General features: G+C 46.6%; 1 protein-coding gene across 6 annotated transcripts in view; it reads right to left on the bottom strand.

Annotated features, from left to right (window-relative positions):
* KCNH1 (potassium voltage-gated channel subfamily H member 1) overlaps positions 1 to 16,257 on the bottom strand; it is a 360,906-nt gene that overhangs the window by 52,068 nt on the left and 292,581 nt on the right. The window contains exon 11 of one of the 6 annotated variants that reach the window (XM_035722492.1): positions 12,866 to 13,479. The exons of the other annotated variants lie outside the window; for them this stretch is intronic. Coding sequence (XP_035578385.1) covers positions 13,270 to 13,479 — 210 coding nt within the window. The 3' untranslated portion in view covers positions 12,866 to 13,269. Of the gene's footprint in view, positions 1 to 12,865; positions 13,480 to 16,257 lie in introns of those variants that run through there. 6 annotated transcript variants of the gene reach the window in all.

The raw sequence follows: 16,257 nt of genomic DNA on the forward strand, positions 1-16,257 counted from the left end.
GTTTTTCACCATAAATGCTGTGAGGAACCAACAGGAGCTCAAGGAGTCTGAGGCCATTTATCACCACATTCAGTCTGGCCCTAGTCACTACGCGGCATGTGTTAAAGGGTCAACAATTGTTAATGATGATGAATGATTATTTATGTCTTGATGCTGTTTATGATTAGGAAGAGCACAAAGTCTTGCATGTTCTATTGCAAGTCTTTATGCTCAGAAGAACTATTCTGTCCACCAAGGCAGAGAGAGAGAGAGAGAGAGAGAGAGAGAGGGAGGGAGGGAGGGAGGGAGAGAGAGATGTGTATTTCAAAGTGTGTTGGGGGGCAAGTATGCACTTCAATGCTGAAGTCCTATTTTTGATCAGCAAGACCAAGGCAGATCCCAACAGGGTCTCCTTCATGCTAAATATGTGACAGTTCCAATGTGCATACTGAAGCTTCCATTACTCAAGAGGCCCATAGGACACAGAAGCAAGGCCTTGTCATTGTCCAGGAGGAAATGGTGCAAAGGATGTGTACAACTCCAGGCAAAGAGGCAAGGTGGGATATACATAATCTCAAAAACATGTGTCTAGATGTTTTACTATTAGATACACAGGGAAATATATCCTCAAACAAAACAAATTCCCTTTAATCAAGGCATGAGAGTCTGATTCTTTGGAAATGACTTGGCAAGCCTTCTCTGCAGTCCAGCTTCTGCTAACATGCAGAAGCCAGGTGCATTTTCAGTCTCTCTTCAGTATTCAAAATAGTCTAAAAGACTATCATGGGATAGAAAGCAGCAAGGAAAATTAAAAACAAAATCCCTCTGAAGCATGTCTCCTGTCTCTAGGGGTTTACACAACTAATTTCACAAGGATCTGGACAATCTTCCAAACAAGAAATTGATCTGAACCACAAAGCAAAGTGAAGCAGCTAAGGATGGAAGGCTAAATCAGGATGATGAGACTTGGGGTTCTAAATCTGTGTTCTCTGTGGTCAGCAGAGCACCTGCAACAGAATCACCTGGTACCTGTTAAAATGCACACTCTTAAGGAACACTGAATATCTACTGACTCTTAATCTCAGGGTGTTGGCACCAGAGCCTAAATTTTTAAATAAGCTCTTTGGGAACTAGATTTGGCAGACAACTGCTCTAAGCCATAATGAAATGAAGCCTAGGAGCCTGAAGACTCTTGGCCCCTTTACTCTAGTTCTGATGAGTTCTGTGTTTCTAGACTGTCTTTGTGCCCTCTTTAGTGATAAGCTCAGAGCCCAAGTCCATGTGAAAGAGGATGTGAATATCTCTCCTTTCCAATGCCTACCGCACAATGAATGCTTAATGAATGGTGGATGGTGGAATGGGGGAAGAGACTATGTGGAGAGATCAAATAGAATGATAGGTGACTGGATGGAGGGAATAATGAAGGCTAATGGAAGAATAATAGATTTCAATATAGCAATTACAAAACATGAACTTGGAGTGAATTTTTTGCCTTGATGACATGAAAATTCTAGACAAATTTCTGTCGTCATTCCATATCATGCATTTGAAATAGGAAAAGAAATAGTGGAGACCACTGGTTCTAGGTATGTGTGCAGACATGTATCATGTGCATGTACACACACAGCCACCCAGGGATCCGGATGCCCCACTCAATAGTGATCAGCTCAGCAGGAGGAGCCAGCTTCAAATGTGTTCACCAAGGGAAAAGCTCAGCCTTGGAAAGCCCCTGCAGTAGAAACTGCAGGTCTACATTTTGATCGTGTTGCCATTCAACATAGAAGCATAAACAGAACCCGCAAATGTCTTACGGGCAATTGGCTGGGCTGAGCTGCTGCTCTTCTCTGATCCCTAGTCATCTGCATCCCAAACTGCCAAAGGGACTTCATTGGGCACTTTCTTGTAAAAGACATTGTCCAGAGCAATTCAGATGCAGTCCCTGCCCCCTGGAGACTCAAGAGCCAAAGCAAATACTGGCAGATAGGAACACAAAGGCTACCAAATTTAAGAAGAAAGCTCAAAGTAGATTATAATGTGGCTGAGGTTGGGTTATAGAGGAGACTGTGAAGAACAGAAAAGGATTAGAAGTAACCATTCCCTTTCAATCCATTCTGTATTTTTAAATTCCCCTGCACGTAGGTGGAGAAGGGAAGAGAATTTAGAGCATGGGGTACATTTACGAATGAAGGGACCAAGTCAATGATAATAAGCTGGCTCTTCTTTAGGTTTTCTTTCATTTTATATTTCCTTATTCCTCCTCCTGTGGGCCTGAACTTAACTTTACTTGTTAATATCAAGAAAAAATTCAGCTGTCCTCCAGGTGCCTGGGTGGCTCAGCCGGTTAAGCATCTGCCTTCGGCTTAGGTCATGATCCCAAAGTCCTGGGATCAAACCCTGCATCAGGCTTCCTGCTCAGCAGGGAGCCTGCTTCTCCTTCTCCCTCTGCTGCTCTCCCTGTTTGTGCTCTCTTGCTTGGGCTCTCTCTCTCTCTCCTGAATAAATCTTAAAAAAAAAAAGAAAAAAGAAAAAAATTCAGCTGTCCTTCCCCCATGCTTCAAAATCAAGGAGAAGATTCTGGTGGGACTACTCCAAGTCTAGCGTGACATACTTAGGGCAACAGTGTCTCCCTGACCCATGGCAAGGGATGTTCAAACACACTGTGCATTGATCATGGTCCTCCTAGCAGGCAAGCTGTAACTCCACATTTTTCTCCACTCAAGAAAGCATATGGAAACGCCATGAATGAGAATGGCATTATTGGAGGTAGAACTTCAAATGTCGTCATTTTTTAAAGTAAATCATCTGAAAACGTTGTAGTTTACTCTCATTAGTAATAAATTACTTGCAAAACACCTCACGAATAATTGTGAAAGACAAGTCCCTCTATCTTACTCAACAACAGAGTACTTGTTCTTCGGGTTGTCAGTGAGAAAAACATGAAAAGCCCTAGCGTGCTGATAAGACACTTCCCCCTGGAGGAAGATGGCGGTTCCTTTCAAAAACATGTTATCAATACTCCACAAATAGCTCTCAGAGTGTGCAAAGGCAGAGTTAAGTCAACACCAGGGCCAGTCATGCTGTAGCCTCGCCAAATCACCTTGCTTCGAGATGTAATGATATCTAAAGAATATCCATTGTCTTTTTTGCTCACCCCACCCTCTTTCACAGATATAAACCACCTAGGTCTGGTGAGGTCAGTTGAAGGAAGAGAGATTGGAGAGAAGGGGCCCTCTCTATTCATTCCAGCAGGACGCTGTCAGTAAAGACCAAAGGCTTACTCTGACATAAGGGTCAGTGGTCTTGTTTCCCAGAGCAACTGTGACTCAGGGGTGAGGTTATAATAGTTACATCTACAATGTGCTAGGGAGAGAACCTGGCCCATAGTAAATGCTGCATGTGTTTGCTATGACAAGGATGACAGGGTGATGGCCTCTTAAAGCCACAGCTGAGAACTATCACTGCCTGAGGCTAGGCAGAAAAATTAGACTCACTGTCCAAATTTTCTTCTTTCTAAAAAGCAGCTGGTATCCGTTTCCAAAGGGACAAGTTCAGAGCTAAACTCCTGGGTAACAAAGGAGGGCACATCCAAGTCAGAAAGAGCTCTTGACAAGGATGTGAGAAAAAAGGAGTGGAATGGCCCATGCGACTTGCCAGGTGTCCTTGGGTACCGCTGTGGCTTCCTCTGGAGTCACCTCGTTTAAGAGCAGCAAATGGCTTTGAGCTGAGAAGCAGCTGAGTGATAACCCAGTCTCATTTTTACCCCTGACCCCCTCCAATTGCAAGTGTATCTGGTAAGCAAGGAGGAAACTTGCCAATTTCACATGCCTTCCATCCCAGTGCAGTTCTTCTGGTCCCTTATCACTCTGAGGGAGAGTCAGGGGTGGATGGGGGTGGGACGACTTTCTGGGAGGGCAGGAGGTCAGATGAGGCAGTAAGCAGAGTGAACTCAGTCTGGATTTCTGACCTGGTCTCAAGGGCTCCCTTGTCCCACAGCAAGCCTCATACCCAGTCCAGAGCCCAGCAAACCCTTGTCTTTAGTTTTGTCCTTTCAAATGACACGTAAAACAATTAGGAACACTCATATTGCCTACTCAGGCTCAATCATAATCAAACCAAGTGGCTCTTCTGTTTTCAACTGTGATCCGCAATATACTCAATGGCCATTATAACCCTCTCCTGTGGACGGCATCTGGGCAGGCACCTGGGCATTCACCCGACTTGTCCTGTCTTTTTAACTCTCCTCTTCCTCATTAAAGATGGACTCTGTTGTTGACAAGACAGCTGAACCGATGACATAGAAGAAGCCAACTGATTAAATAAGGAGAAAAGATTTGAGAGTTGTCACCACCCTGTTATTTTCTTGTGTTTTATCTTCCCAGCTGGGTTGCAAGCTTTTTAAGAGCAGAAATGATTCTGAAGTATTTCTGGCTCTCCCATCACCTTCCCTAACTTCCTATGAAATGTTATTTATAGTTACAGTAATAATGTAGACATAGCTCTTGATGTTTTATAAAATGTTCTTACACTGGGAGTAAAAATCCTTTGGGCCCCTTATCCCACAGATGTTGAGACTCTTGCCCCCATTCGCAGCCGGGAGAGGTGGGGCCAGGATCTGGATCTGGGCAGCGTGGCCTCAGAGCCTACACCCCTCACCACCACCACACAGTCCCTCACCGTGGCCGGCCCCCCTCTCTCTTTACTCTATCACAAGACCCTCTCTCTTCATAGACAATTTATTCACAGAGGCTTAAGTAAGTGAATTTAATAAAGCAGATATGGGCATGTTACAGGAAGGGGAGGAACTCAAGGTCTTGTTTCCAGTTACTGGGGAGATTTTATGAAAGGCTTGGGATTTCCAGAAACGCCGCAAGTCCTTTAAAAAATAGCGCAGAGTATAAATTCCGATGAAACCACCTCTTTGAAAACACACGTGTTGCTATTCAAATACAGAGCTGTCTTAGGGAGGCTCTGATGGAGTTCTCAGGTAAAATAACGAAGCTCTAGGTACATGTATTAAGCTCACAAATCATTACTTGAGCAAACACTGAGCAAGCGTGAAGATCAATATATGGAAAGTATGCTTGGCCAGATTCCTCTTCCCGGTTCAGCAGGATGCTGTACCACCCACACTGAGAAGGAGCGATCACGCCTTTTATCTCAACCACTTCTGATTTTCTGTGCAGAGAGGACTGGTGTCAGGTTGGAGCAAATGAAACAAATAAGCACCCCCTGTAGCCTGAGGCCGCGGGCACGGCAGAGTCATAGAGGCCCTTGAGCATCTCCGAGGTCATTCAGGAGCTCGTCAGATCAGCAGCAACTCAGGCCAGCTGGGACCTTGAGGACATCCCAAATAGTGGTGGCTGCAGCCCCCACCATCAGGCCACAGCTCTGAGAGCAGTTGGCTGACCGAGGATGAACTCCTCTTGCAGGAAAGGCCTCCCAAGCCCCACCCCTGCCAGGCAGAACCAGGTAACCCTGTGTGGGCTCCTCCTGGATGCATTGCCAGCCCAGGTATCCATTCAGCAGCCTCACATCCAGCAACCGAGGGGCCCACAGAGAGAATGTGATAGGCCGGAGAGGTGCCTGGGAGACAGTGGGTCAGACACAAAAGGGCATAATTTGTGCACAAGCCTCAGAGATCTTCCCGAAGACTGGAGTCTACACCAACCTCGGTTCTTGCAGAAATCCTACTGCAGAGCACCCTTGTCCTGCGCCCTGTCACAAGGCTGGCCAACTCATCTATTATGTGTTCAAGGCTCAAAGTCCTTCCCTCTATCCACCTTCTAGGACAGAACCTCACTCGGTCTTCAGCACACAGGAGGCCCCATCCCTTTCTGGATTAGGTGACAGGTCATTCAGAGCCCAGGGGGCAACAGCTCTTTGAGGTGAAGCCCTCAGATGCCCAGGGCCCCTCAATCTGTCAGCTGAAAAGATAAGCTCCTTTCTCCTTGCTTTTGGTGACAGAAGAATGAGGGGATTAAATTATCAATTAAATGAAGCAAGCTAAATGGAAAACAAAGTATTCTGGCAGAACCTATTTTTTTTTTCTTTCTTGCCTCAGGTTCATAGAATGTCTTTCTTTCCCTTCTTACAAAGCTGTGCAAACTGAGCAAACACTTTCTAAGTGGAGCTCAAGTCAAATGAGCTTAAGTCTGGAAAATGTTCTGACTTGAGAAAGCTCATGGGAATTTGAATAAAGGTTGGTGTTTACCTGAGGATCAGTCTAGACTACGATGGGTAACCACAAAGAAGCACAATGCTTCTCTCTTTATGCACAGATGAAATAGGGGACCTGAGAACCCCCAGGAAGCTCCTCTCCCCTCAATTACTTTCCATACCAGCCTCTCACAAAGCTTAAAACCATACCACTAACAATTAATTGATAAGGTTCTGCTTTAACAGTTATGTTTTCCTTTGAGCAAATTCAAGACATTACTCTAGTTAACTGAAATTGCATTACCCTTCGAGAAGGGTGAGTCATACCAGCTGTCGGCATGTACCAGGGCACTCCTGAAATTTTCAACTTCGTTGGCTAAGAGGAAGACCTTATGTGACTGACAGGAGAAGACACACAAATCATTCTGAAGAGAGCAGATTTGGGCAGGGTTGTGAAGGGAGAGGCCAGGATGGAGGAGACAATTCATTTGCAGTGTACAACAAAAGGGGGAGATCATGGGAGCAGGGGGTAGGAGGACAAGTCTTAGCTGCTTCATTATTCTGCCCTGCCCAAGTTCTAGTCATAAGCACTCTTTTATCTTTTATCTCCAACAAGTTAATGCCTGGAGCATCTTCAACTAGTCTTTCCATTTCTCACATTTCAGAAGTCACACTCAGCTCCCGTAGAGTAGATAAATCAGTCCCTGCTCAGATGGCTCTGTCCAAGGTGCTACGAGGCAAGGTTCTGAAATCTTGTGCAAAGGAATCAGACTTCAAACGAACTCCAAATTTACATGTCTGTCATTATTTATCCTGCACCCAATTCCAAAAGATGATGAAATTACAAAGGAAATAAATTGAGGCAGTCATGGCAATGACTTTGCATGATTACATGTAAAGATATCCTGCTGAGCCCTTTAAATAGAACCCCTCCACTCCTCATCCAGTCCTAGCTACTCTCAGGCAGCGCCCCCCTCCCTGTAGAGATCTCACTAAGAAGCTGTTTCTTCTTTGGGGGTCAGAACACTAGTATACTGTGCTTCTTAAGCCTTCCCATCAAAATGTTCCAGAAGGGGCACAGAGCAGGAGGGAAAATAGAAGCCCAGCTCAAGGCCCATCAAAAATGCAACATTCTTTTCTTTAAGTCTTGCATTTATCTTACAGTTAAAGTTCACATATTCTACTACACAAATCATCTGCCTTTATTCCTACATAATCCCCCCTAAATTTCTGGGTACAATGGATGGTCCAGGAAACAGCTTCTAGAGCAGAGACAAGGACCTCCCCAGGTGGTTCAGCCTTCTCTCCTGCCACCTGAACCATGTGTGGGCAGCCGCCGCGCTCTGTGGCCAGAGGGGGACAGTGAGAGCTGTGGGCCCTGACTCTGTGATGGCCAACCTACTTGTGGGGCTTCTTAGGAACTGGAGAGGGTGCCCATTTAAAGCCTTAATGTTACCTACCCCATAAGGTTGTTTGAAGAATTAAAGAGAATAATACATGTGAAATGCTCCATGCCAGGCACTCAAGAAATGTCACTATTATTGTTAATATTTCTCCTCCTCCTCCCATTGAGTTAAAATAATGACCATATCCTTCCCTTGCTCACAGCCCTCTGGAGGCTCCTCAAGGCTACAAGGCCTTCTCCAGTTGGCCACTGCCTGACTCTCTAGTCTCATCTTCTGCTTCTTCCTTCCAGTCACTCATGGTTCAGACTCCACCATTTAGTCTGGAATGATCTAGAGTCCGCATACTCTTCCACAGCTCAGGACGGTTGTGTGTGCTGACCACTACCTGGAATGCCCACCACACAGCCCACCACTCCACCAGTGAACATCCCCTCACCTGATGGGACCCAGAAGGAGGCAGCACCTCATCTGTGAGACTTCTCAGCCCTCCCTGCCTCCATGGACCTTGCGTGCACACCTGAGGCAGCACTCATCATGCACCATCTCCATCACTGGTCATGTGTCCATTTCATCTTTCAGAAGTCCAGCTTCTTGGGGAGTGAGACTTCATCTCTGTATGTCTCATCCACCCACAGGACACTCACCAAATGCGTGGCAAATGAATGTGTGTATGTGGGCATATTGGGAGGTGTTTATAATGCTGGGAGGGGGTGATGGGTGTTAAGGAAGATGGAATACATACCTGCTCAGCTCTAGAGCCTGTGAAAATCGACTGTCATGCCCCAGAGGGCAGGGATCCCATCTACAAATGTTCTGTGGTCAGTCCTCAACCTGGTGCTGCAAGACGAGAAGGCCGCCAAAAAGGTTTCTAGATATTGACCACAATGGGAACAGGGTTTTTACTTGCCTACAAGTCAAACTATATCATCTTCTCCCCACCGGCTGAGCACACAGGCCCAAGATACTTTGCCCTGACCACCCACCCACACACACACAAACACACACACAGAGTCTAGGATACTGTGCCCTTGACCACACACACACACACACACACACACACACACACACAGAGTGCTCTAGTTATTTCCTGCCACTTCAGTTTTGCCAAAACTATTTCTTTATTCTTTCATGAGTGTTTTGTACAAAACTTTGTATTTTTTCATTACAGTCATTTTCATTATCTTATCCACCTTGTTTTCTGCAGGCTGCATTTTTAATGCATTGTCTTTTGCATTATTTTATCTATTTTTCTAACCTTAGATTTTTAAAAATGAGATTCTCCTAGGGAAAGGGAGCAGCTATGACCAGGACGCAGAAGTTCCAAGTAGTCCCTGCCCTTGGAAGTTCCCAGATTAATAGTAAAGATAGGAAAAAAAAAAAACCCTGAAAAAGAAGACATATCAGTTCTTGAAAGGCACACAAAGATGGGCCCCAAATAGTCTCAAGCACCTCAATACCCAGGTTGCAGGAGGCTGAGTGAAGGAGGAGGCTGGAGGGGCTGGAGGGGGTTGGCTTCCTAGGCAGGTGTGACTACCTCCCACGTCATGAGACTGTAACCCTCAAAGGACTCATGCCACCTCCATGGGTTTTTGGCACAACATGGCAGACCTCTAGTATGATTACGAGGTGGGTGCCTGGACTGCTTGCTCACACAAGCGACTTCAACACCCTCCCCCGCTCCTCTCTCAAGAAATATCACCATTTATGCTGAATGACACAATTCAGCTCTTCCTAAAGGAGGCTCTAGCTGCTTTCTGGTACAGGACCAAAGAGTGGCCAAAGCCAAGTGGAGATCAGATCCTTGATTTCCAGCTTCTCCATGCCCTAACACGGGGGTTTCCAGCAGACTTTCCAGTTGGAATTGGGGAGAGAGGAAGGGTGGTCCCTGGGCAGCCACAGGCCACAGCAATAAGCAGCTGTTCTCAAGATGTTGGTGGAAGTGGTCCCAGCTAAGGGGTTCAGTCGCAGGGAGAGCAAAAATGCAGAAAGACAACCAAAGGGAAGAGACTGAAGGAAAGAAGTCTTCTGGTACATAATGAGAAGGTGGGCTTATGTAGGCTCGGTGTACGTTTTAGCCTTTTTCTTCAGGAGCAGAAGACTATCTGCTTGTCTGCTTTCCTACCTGTCAGCATTTGGAATTACAGATCTTAGTCCTTCGTTCAACTAATATGATTAGGCCCATTAACATTTATGCTCCTGTGCCCAGGGTCCACACCTCTGGCCTCGTCCCAGAACTTACTCTTCGGGTCATCTCAGCCAGTCTTGTGGCTTCAATATATAGATGGCTCCCAAACTTAAACAGATCTGTCTGTCTGAATTCTGTCTGTCTGAATTCCTGATTCCCCCCTGCCCCTTCTCATACACATCCCCTACACCGGATCCTCTAAAAGTTTCGTCGACTTAGTAACAGCTCCAGTCTTCTGGTCAGTCAGGCTGAAGGTCCTGCGATCGTCCTATACTCTCTCTTACACTCCCACAGGAAACTCTGTTATGGCACCGATTGCCCTCCCCCATGCCTCCACTGCCCACGGTCTGTCACCACTATTCCTTCTTTAGATTATGACAGTGTTTTCCTAACTGCTCCCCCTGCTCCCACTCTTGCCACACTCTACTCTGTTCTCAATCCAGCTACCAGATCAGTCTTTCAAAATCTAAGTCAGCACATCACTTCCCTGTTCATAATCCTCCAGTGGTTCCACCTGCCTTGGAGTAGGAGTCAATGTCCACATACTGTGCTACAGGGTGAGTTCCCTACCTCCACCTCTCTGATATCATCTCTTGCCACTTTCCCCTCGCTCGTTCCACCCCAACCATATTGGCCTCTTTGCTTTCTTTTATACACTTCAAGGCTTTGCACGTGCTGTTTCCTCTGTGTGGACCCTCTTGCCCAGATATCCACATAGCCTGTTCCCTCACACTTTGAGTCTTTGCTCAAATGTTTTCTCATCTGTGAATGCTCCTTTGACTCTACATCAAGGGACCCATGGAGGCAGTAACTTTGTTCACAGCCTAACACATCAGAGACACTCACGTATTTTTTAAACTAGGAGGAATCTAGCTAAAGCTGGGCATTTGATCCAAGCTAGGACAACTGGACTTTCTCGTCTGGGTCTGTGAAGCCTGAGGGATGGGAAGAGAGAAAAAATCAGATGGAACGAATCCATCCAGCAGTGATGCCCTTGTAGTCTTGTCTGCAGCCTGTCCTGTCCTGGATCTTAGTTTTTCTTAGCCCAGTTCTTCAGCAAGACCTGTGAACTATTCTACCTCCTTCCACTAAACTCCCTCTTTTTCTCAAATTAGCCAGTATCACTTTCTGTTGCCTGAAACAATAACTCTAACTGACAGACCATCACCTTTCCCAATTCCTATACTCTCTTGTTCTTGCTTCCCCAGCCCCTCAGCAGAAGTGTTACACGCTCCATGAGAGGACTAGTCAGTCTAACCTAGTTGTCTTGCTACTAAGTACTCCTTTCACCCTAAGATTCCACTCTCCTACCATATTCCTTATAGCTCCAAAATGTGGGTTAATTTCTCATTTTACTGAAAAGAAAATGTAAGCCCAAGAAGTTGAGTAGGAAATTGTGTGAAAAGAGTTCAGAATTTAGAGCCTGATTGCCAAAGAAAGAAAACAGAATTCAGAGTGATTGGCCAATTGTATGCTCAAAAATGGTCATTTTCTGTCCTGGCAGAACAGAATGGGCTAGAGGGGTAGGGTCAGTCATCTTCCTACACAATGTCTAGGACTGAACCCTTCATTCCAAATCATAGTCGCCAGAATAAGACAGCCACCCCACCACCACCAAGCAACAGCTAGAGGCCTCCACTAGACAGCATAGTTTGCTTTCTAAGGCCATGGCTGGCCATAGAAAATCCTCAGAGATTATGCCAACCTGACAGACCCAAACCCACCATGAGATCTGTCTGGTGAGCTGGTGCTACCCCATTTCTCTGACATCACCAGGCTTGTTTTCACTGAAAGGAGACCAAGCAGGGATGAGAATGAAAGAAATGCAGATGAAAGCCTCTTAACCATCTGGCATGAGTGCCACTGGCAGCCTTTCTCAACTCTAACTAAAACTGTGTGTCGTTTTGTTTGGACATCGGCCACAGGGCTTTAGCCAAAATGAGTTTTCAGTCCAAGATATCTGGAAGTTTAGAAGTCACCTTAACCGTCTGGCACCCTGGACAGCGTGTCCTCTGTGCCCCAGAGAAGAACCCTGACCTATGAGGGCATGCTGAGCCCAGCTCCCGGACACCAGGAGGTGGTGTACACTCTGCAGGTGGAAAAGCCCAGCTGTCCCATCTTAGTCTCTGTCCTAAAGATCATCCCAGGATACTAGGAGGAAACGCAAACACAAGAACATAAAACAACAAACAAAAGAATCTGTGGCGGCTCCCTAGTGTAAATATGGCACCTCGGGAGGAATAAGGACTAAGAGAGTAAAGCTTCCTGGAAAAATCGAGACCTACCCAGGGATGGGAAGGAAGGGAGGGACTTGATGTGATAGAGAGAAGGGTGCACAAGGCAGGAGGGCACAGACAGATAAAGATGAACAAGACAATAAAGTCTGACCCACTTGTTTCCGTCAATACTTTCAGCGTTCCCCTCCACATCAGGAAATACCATCTCTGAAAAAGAATGCCCCATCCTGTCTTCTTCTAATTATATTCAAATGTATTCTTCAAATAGAATTGCAAATCAACTTCTGATAAAGCTCTTTTTCATTCCCTCCTATCTTTTTAAAAACCAACTTTTACCTTCTAAGAACGGTGACTATATTTAGAACTGGGGAAATGTTAGCCATGCTAGGAGGCTTCTCACATCTACTGCTACTCTTCCTCCTCTGATTACCCAATTCCGTTGTTTCTGGGTGTATTTTCCCTTCTTTTATTCCAGATCCTCTGTCCTACACCCTGCCAGAAGCTGTTCTCTTCTGGAAAGCTTTCAGATTTTTACTTACAAGCTGTCACTACCCTATTTCCCTCGCACTGTGTTATTTACCTGTTGGGGTCCAATTAGGTGGATATGATGCAGTCCTTTCCTTAGGGTCGGTACCTAATTTTCCCTTCCTCCCTGCTTTGAGACAAAGTTTCTGATTAAATTTTAGGATTAAAGATATTTTTCTTTATTTTTTTTAAAGATTTTTATTTATTTATTTGGCAGAGAGAGACACAGCAAGGGAGGGAACACAAGCAGGGGGAGCAGAAGAGGAAGAAGCAGGCTTCTTGCCAAGCAGGGAGCCCGATGCGGGGCTCGATCCCAGGACCCTGAGATCATGACCAGAGCCGAAGGCAGACGCTTAACAACTGAGCCATCCAGATAGCCAAAAACATTTTTCTTTATTAAAGAGCATTCTGAAGAACCAAACTCAAGCTAGTGAGAACCAAAACAGACTCAGCACACTCAGGCTTGGACACAGGAAAGGTGGGCTTGGTCCAAAACCAAAATGGAAGGCAGTCCCTTCAATCCTTGCCGATCAGAGTGACCAAGGTACCTGCTTTCCCCTCACATAAAATCATCTCTAAAAAGACCAATAACTTTCACCTGAGGGGACACATGCTCAGTTAAATTGGCCCATTGCAGGCTTTGGTAAACTGGTCCCTGGGATCCTTCAGATGGCTGTGGTGGTGAGTGTGGCATGTGGTGCTGAGTGTGATCGCCAGTGTTTTCTGAAACATGACACTATGTGATCCATGATAATGAAGACATAAAAAAAATAAGAGACTATCACCAAACTTCCTCTTCCTCTTGGCTTCTGTAAACATAGAGTTTACTACCAATGGGATGAATGAATTCGTATTTACTAAACAAATGTGCTAGTAAATAGGACATGCTCTGTATACAAGGTGCAGGAACATCCCAAAAGGCAAGAAGAATGCAGAAGGATCCAGGCCAACTTGGTTCTTCCTTGGCAGTCTTGTTCCTTTGTCCTTCTGCCTGTACAAGGAGAGGCCAAAAGAGGAAGGCATAAGGACACTGAGAACACCACAGCTGTAAAAGAGAGGCCAGGCAGAAATGAGGAAGTAAAGGCATCTTCCTTCCTGGGGCTCCCAGCCCCGGGATCTTGACACCAAGCTGCACCTGAGCAATGGTTCTATCCAAGCGCGCCTGCAAGCAAGCAGGCATGAGGAGGATGGAGGCACGGGTGGTGAATGGAAAACCCTCACTGACAACCCTACACAGACTGTACATCCCAAAGTGTACAATGTTCTCTGTGCCCAGGGCCAGCCTTAGGCACCACACGGAAAGGGTCAACAGCCCATCAGCCCGAAAGGACATCCCTGTAGTGACAGCCTGCAGTAACTAACTGGACACCAGTGTGGGAGTATCTGAAAGAATGACAAAACCTTCTGGGGATGGGCGGAAGAACGCAGCCAGATTACAAGGAGTGGACAGGATTCCTAGCAGGCAAGATCCTGCTTAATTTGCCTAAAGTAAATTGATTAGAGATAGTGCTCCCATAACTCCTGGAAGGAAAACAACTGGGTGAGCCACCAGGCAGGGCTGAGTCAGGCAGTCACCTGCTGGAGCCGAGGGCAGGAAGGGAGGGGCTGCACCCATGCAGGCCTTCTCAAAAGCACCATGTGAGGTCAGAGAAAGGCCAAGAAAACAACAACAAAAACAATGAAGAAAATGACAATGGATCAAATCTAGTCACACTGAAGTCAGAAGGAATTATTCTATTCCTGAGGATTTGGCTGGAGTCGCTCTTAGCAAAGGGGGGCTATTGGCTCAAGATGACCATTGGCCAAAGATGTTGACATCAAAAGAATTCCCTTCATTAGGCCAGAAGTCCTGATGCACTACTGCTCATGGCTTTTCTCTCCAAGTCTCCAGGGGAACCATGCACAGCAGGTGGCGGGTGAGTGAGACCCTTGGTTTGAGAATTCCAGAGCCCTCAATTTCCTAGGGGCTGGAGGCAGCAGCAGTCAGAGCCCCCCCCCCCCATCCCCTGCACTGTTCCGAGCACAGAACTGGGCACACAGTCAGGCTTGTGGGACAGGGCTGGGTTTGACGGAGAGCATTGTGGGTCAGGGCCCTGATTAGGTCCCCAGTGCTCTCAGCTCCAGAGGAGGGCTCACGGAGAAGCTGTCTAGAAGGTAGTCATACCTGGGAGCAGGTTTAACAAGCTGGGGGAGCCTAATGCAGAGTGAGAGGAAAAATCACGTACCTGCGAGATTCAAGTTATGAAAACAGATGGGGGAGGCTCAGTTCATGGTGTGCGTGCGTGTGTGTGTGTGTGTTTTCAGGGGTAGAAAAAGCTACAAAACTACTTCAAAGCATTGTCAGTGGCATTATTTACCCATCCAGAAAATGCAGTCCTAGGCAGCAGGGAGGAAATTACAAGAGAGGACAGAGATCAAGGCACCGAGAAGAAATTAAGAGTCAAGGAAGGGGACTGTTTGTAAATGATTCATGTGATAGACAGATTACCCTGCAAACAATGGGGGAGAAATGTGAGCTTCTAGCCAAAGCAAAAGGCATGGAGAGCAGAAGAAAGAGATACAAGCCTGGGGTTGGGGGCCTGCGCAACAAGAAAGCCCCCATCATTTCCCGAGGGTGCCAGGAAAGCGCCGTATAATTGCTTTCCCCGAGTTGTTCAGAGACTAATTGAACAATGGAAGTCAATCAGAGGGCCCCAGAGAGAGGCTCTTGGGTGGATGGCAGGAGCAAGGCAAGAGCAGCTTTCCCAGGAGGGCCAGCATGCCTCAGGGAAAGCTTTGGGGGCCAGGTCTTTAGCGGGCTCCTTCATTCAGGTGGAAAGAATTACCCCCAGTCACTGCCTCTACCTGGGCAGCTCTGGGTCAGACAGACTGGGGCTCTCCACTGGCCTGAGTCAGGCTGGCAGCCTGGGGGTGCTGGTTACAACTGGAGAGTGGAGCTGAGGAGCCCTCAAGGATCCTCAGAAAGCCAGGCTGCCTGCATAGGAGGGAGGCATCTGGAAGTCCAACACAAGCACCTGTTTTTAGGTACAAAACAGGCGCTAACGCAGCCTCTGGCCTGCCCATCAAGAGAGATTGTTCCTGTTAAAGTATTTCAGAAGCCACCAGTCTGATGGTGACCAACCCAAACCTCCAGAAAAGCAGGATCAGCTTCAGAGTTGGAAGTGACCCTACTCATTCACCCCCAAAATATCTAGAGCCTACGAAGTGCCAGGGTTGCAAGCAGAGCTGTCCCACAGTGACCCTGGGATCACTGCTTGACAAAGTACAGGATTCTTAGCTCCAGAGATCCTAAGTCAATAGGGCAAGAGTGGGAACAAGAATTTGCCATTCTAACCAGGGACCACACCTTGAGAACCACTGCCTAGTCCCTGAGCGGTAAAGAGCAGCGGACCCGTCCATCCCCCATCCTCCATCCTTAAAGACACAGGTAGCATTAGTTACTGGGGAGACGGCAGGGGACAAAACTACTCTAAGAGGCAAATATCAAAGACTTTATATTTAAAATGATCAATGGTTTAAGTGTTATGAAGGGAGGAAAGGTGCTATGAGTAAAAAGGGATGGGAGAACTAACTTGGACTGGGAGCGCGAGGGTCAGGGAAGGTCTCTGTGAGGAAATGCTCCATGGGTGCATTGCATTGCCTTGATTTTCTAGGGCAGCCAGGATTCGAATATTCTGCTCCATTTTTTTAACCTGGAAATTCTGGTATTTGGCACATCTAAAACTCTATTTCCAGATGTCCATTTGCTCCTAAAAGTAGCTGAAAAGGC

This window comes from Zalophus californianus, chromosome 10 (assembly GCF_009762305.2).
Source record: "Zalophus californianus isolate mZalCal1 chromosome 10, mZalCal1.pri.v2, whole genome shotgun sequence".
Taxonomy (NCBI): Eukaryota; Metazoa; Chordata; class Mammalia; order Carnivora; family Otariidae; genus Zalophus; species Zalophus californianus.